The sequence below is a fragment of the Sinocyclocheilus anshuiensis genome, unplaced genomic scaffold, assembly GCF_001515605.1.
Source record: "Sinocyclocheilus anshuiensis isolate Anshui unplaced genomic scaffold, SAMN03320099.WGS_v1.1 scaffold1269, whole genome shotgun sequence".
Lineage (NCBI taxonomy): Eukaryota > Metazoa > Chordata > Actinopteri > Cypriniformes > Cyprinidae > Sinocyclocheilus > Sinocyclocheilus anshuiensis.
Genome location: NW_015549661.1, coordinates 265075 through 268696, shown reverse-complemented (window position 1 = coordinate 268696; position 3622 = coordinate 265075). Strand labels below are relative to the sequence as shown.

The following is a 3622-nucleotide window of genomic DNA, read 5'->3' as shown; positions in this document are numbered from 1 at the left end:
AAATAAATGCTTTATAATAATTGTTAAATTAAAATGATTAGTTTTGGATTAATAATAATATAAAAAAATTTTTTTTTTACTATATAATGAACTTGAATTTGGAGGAAGAGAAACAGGGGGAGTAACTTTTTTGCATCAGACATGTCAAGTCAAGCCAAGTCACCTTTATTTATATAGCACTTTTAACAATACAGATTGTCAAAGCAACTGTACAGCATTAATTAGGTAAATAGTGTGTAATGATGCAAAAGGACAATAGTAAACACTCAATTTGCAGTTAAAGGCAGTTCATCATTGAATTTAGTGATGTCATCATCCGGCTCAGTTCAGTTTAAATAGTATCAGTGCAATCAAGTCAGCGATATCGCTGGAAATTAAGCGTCCCCAACTAAGCAAGCCAGAGGAACCAAAACTCCATTGGTGACAGAATGGAGAAAAAACCTTTGGAGAAACCAGGCTCAGTCGGGGGGCAGTTCTCCTCTGACCAGGCGAAACCAGCAGTTCAGTTCCAGGCTGCAGCAAAGTCTCATTGTGCAGAGGACTCAACTGGTTCCTGTGGTGTTGTCCCGGTGGCTGTTCAGTGACATGTGTCACTTTGCTCACACCTGATTTGTCCAATTTCAGATTGAGATCTCTTACCCAGAACATAACAGGTTAGGAGTTAACAGTAGGACTGTTAACATAACAGGAGCAGGTTAGCTGTGGAGTGTGAGTTACTATGGTGATGAACGCCGCTAAAAGCCAAGTCACTTTCATGATACCTAAAACCCATGATTGGTGCAAACTAAACTGAAATTTACCTGGCTGGCAAGCTAATCCGGCTTCATGGTACAGGCCACCGGACTGAACTGAGCTGAGATGGGGTGCGTTTCCCAAAAGCATCATTAGCTAACCATGGTAGGTGGGAAACGCACCCCAGCTCAGCTCAGCACCCCTGGACTGAATTGAGCTGGACTGGACCAAACTGAACGCTGCAAAAACACGTTGTAAACACGAATACGCACTGGAGCGTTTCTGTTTCGCCAATATCCTGTTTTTACAGCCTCACCTGAACGGCTCTTGCTTTCGTTTAGATGCGTGAGAAAATCTGAAAGCGTGAGAGTGCAGCCCTGCTTTTAGTAAATCACTCCAGACATTTGCATATAAATATCCGTTGCCCATGTTTTCTTCACTGACACAGACAAAAGTGAATGAAAATGAAAAAGCATTGGCCCTTGAACACATGGCAAGCTCAGGTTTCTGGCCTTGGTATTCCTATAACCCTGCGTACAGTAACATCAGCACAGATTTTTCTCTGAGATTCTTGAGAATACTAAAGTCTGCTGCCAAATCTCTATTAAAAAGTTGATCTGGTGTCTGAAAAAGAGGTTTAGGTTGTGTAATCAGGATTGAGACGATATGCAGTATCTTGAGAAATTACTCCATGTTTAGTAATTCTCATCTTCATTTAAAATCGCAATGATGTGTATGAACCGGGAACTTCAACGGGATTGTTTCACTCCTGATGGAGAAATGCAACACTAACTGTGCGATCACAGGATCCAACCCTTTGATTCCAAACCCAGAGATCTACCAGATGCTCCTGAAATCTGCTGATGATCTGCAGCTTAAACACACCTGAGGAACATCACGCTCATTAGACAGACACAAACACGCCTTCATTAGAAACCATGAGCTTTTATTGGAATGTTTCACCATTACACTTACAAATCCCACCGGTGTGTGTCTGCCTTTATCAAAACGAGCTTCTGCTAATACTGATTCCGCTCAAGCACGTTCATATGACCGTCTGCGATTATGAATAAATGACATCTGAAGGTAAAAGCAATTGAGTATCTAAAATGCCATGAAGAAAAAGACAGACAGAAAATGCAGTATATGGGATTTTTTTTTAAAGAGTTTTCGTTTAGTCACAAATTTGAGAGATCAAAAGGAAGTATCAAAGTAGAGCAGAAACACTTGCTTTAATGTGGTAGGGGTTCGAGTCATAAAACATTGAAATAAAGAAGAGGATGGAGCCGAACACAGTTCAACATGTGATTGTTTATACCTCAATGACAATAATGACGCCGGTCCAGTTTCATCATAAATCTCATGATCGAGTTCAGTTACACGCGTCACACACTCACACGACACAGACTGAAGCGCTTTCGGTTGCTTACACTGGGATAAAATCAACAAAAACTCAAGAAACCCGTCGTATGTGCCAGCAGTCGTGGTGAACCAGTCTGTCGGACCAACAATAGAAAACACATTTCTCATTTCTGCACCCTACCATCCCATACGCGCTCGTGTGTGTGTGTGTGTGTGTTTAGGACATGACACCGAACACAGGGTTGTGGCGGCAGATGCTCGGCCCGATCTCCTCATAGTCCTTCTTGGTGTGACACACTTGGTAAAACTCCGGCTAAAGAGAAACAAACAAACAAACACACACACACACAGTCACAGAAGTGTTTCAAACATCCCGCAGTGTGAAGGTAATGACAGTCATTAGTGAACTTCAGTGTAATCGAGTTCTCACGGCGCAGATTCATCAAGACGCTCCGGTGAACAGTGATTTACGGACAGGACACTTTAATTGATTATAATTCACGGCAGCAAACGCTTCAGCTCACAAAGAGCCAGCAGACGGAGGATCTGAACTGAGTATTCGTTATCGTTTCAGTTTCTCTCCGACTTGTTCAATTAAACAGGCTGTTATTCATACAAACATCTCTTTACGAGTGAACGAGCAACAGCAAACACTCCTTCTGGAACATCACAGGACGTTTTCACAGTGAACTGTAATCTGCAGTGATTAATTAAAAATGTGAGCCCTTTAAAGAGGAATGTTGCAGTGTGTGTGTGCGTGTTTGTGAGTGTGTGTGAGTGAGTGAGTGAGTGAGTGAGTGAGTGTGTGTGTGTGTGAGAGAGTCTGTGTGTGTGAGAGAGTCTGTGTGTGTTTGTGAGTGAGTGTGTGTGTGTGAGTGAGTGTGTTGTTTCCTAAGGCAAAGTCTGTGTGTGAGTGAGTGAGCGAGCGTGAGTGAGTGTGTGTGTGTGTGTGTGTGTGTGTGTGAGACTCACGGTTGATGCCAGCATGGATCCTCCGAACCACACGGCGTAGCGCTGCATGTGATGGGTGACGACCTGAACGTCGATGGGTTTAGGCTGTGAGAGAAGAAGAGATGCAGATATTGAGTAGTTATTTCTCACACAGACGCTGCTGTAGATCTGCTGTGAATCTGACCTTGAGTTTCCCTCCGCTGAGCTCCTCGCTGAGCTTCAGACGTGCGTCCACCGTTCTCTTCAGGTCTCTCTGCATACGCCGGCCGAAGTCACGGAACATGGTGGAGCCGCCCGACAGCACGATGTTCTGTGAAAGAGCACACGAGTTCACACCACTGAACCATCAGCCGCATCTGACCGTGACCGACGCTACTGACCTTATAGAGCGGACGGCGCACATCGATCGGGCAGTTCTGAATGACCTCGTCCACAACCTCAGAGATGGGCTGAGTGAAGTCCGGGTTAGCAAACTGAGAGGAAACAGAGTGTGAGACGTTGCTGTGTGAGTGAGTGAGTGAGTGAGTGAGTGTGTGTGTGTGTGTCTGTCTGTGTGAATGAGTGAGGGAGGGTGTGT

At 44.2% G+C, this 3622-nt stretch overlaps 1 protein-coding gene across 2 annotated transcripts in view; it reads right to left on the bottom strand.

Annotated features, from left to right (window-relative positions):
* Window positions 1-1661: 1661 nt before the first annotated feature.
* Window positions 1662-3622, bottom strand: part of actr3 (actin related protein 3) — a 12658-nt gene continuing 10697 nt past the window's right edge. For both annotated transcript variants that reach the window (XM_016449565.1, XM_016449566.1), the window contains 4 exons: window positions 3426-3518; window positions 3230-3355; window positions 3067-3150; window positions 1662-2407 (listed from right to left, as the gene is read on the bottom strand). In XM_016449565.1, coding sequence (XP_016305051.1) covers window positions 2312-2407; window positions 3067-3150; window positions 3230-3355; window positions 3426-3518 — 399 coding nt within the window. In that variant the 3' untranslated portion in view covers window positions 1662-2311. The remainder of the gene's footprint in view (window positions 2408-3066; window positions 3151-3229; window positions 3356-3425; window positions 3519-3622) is intronic.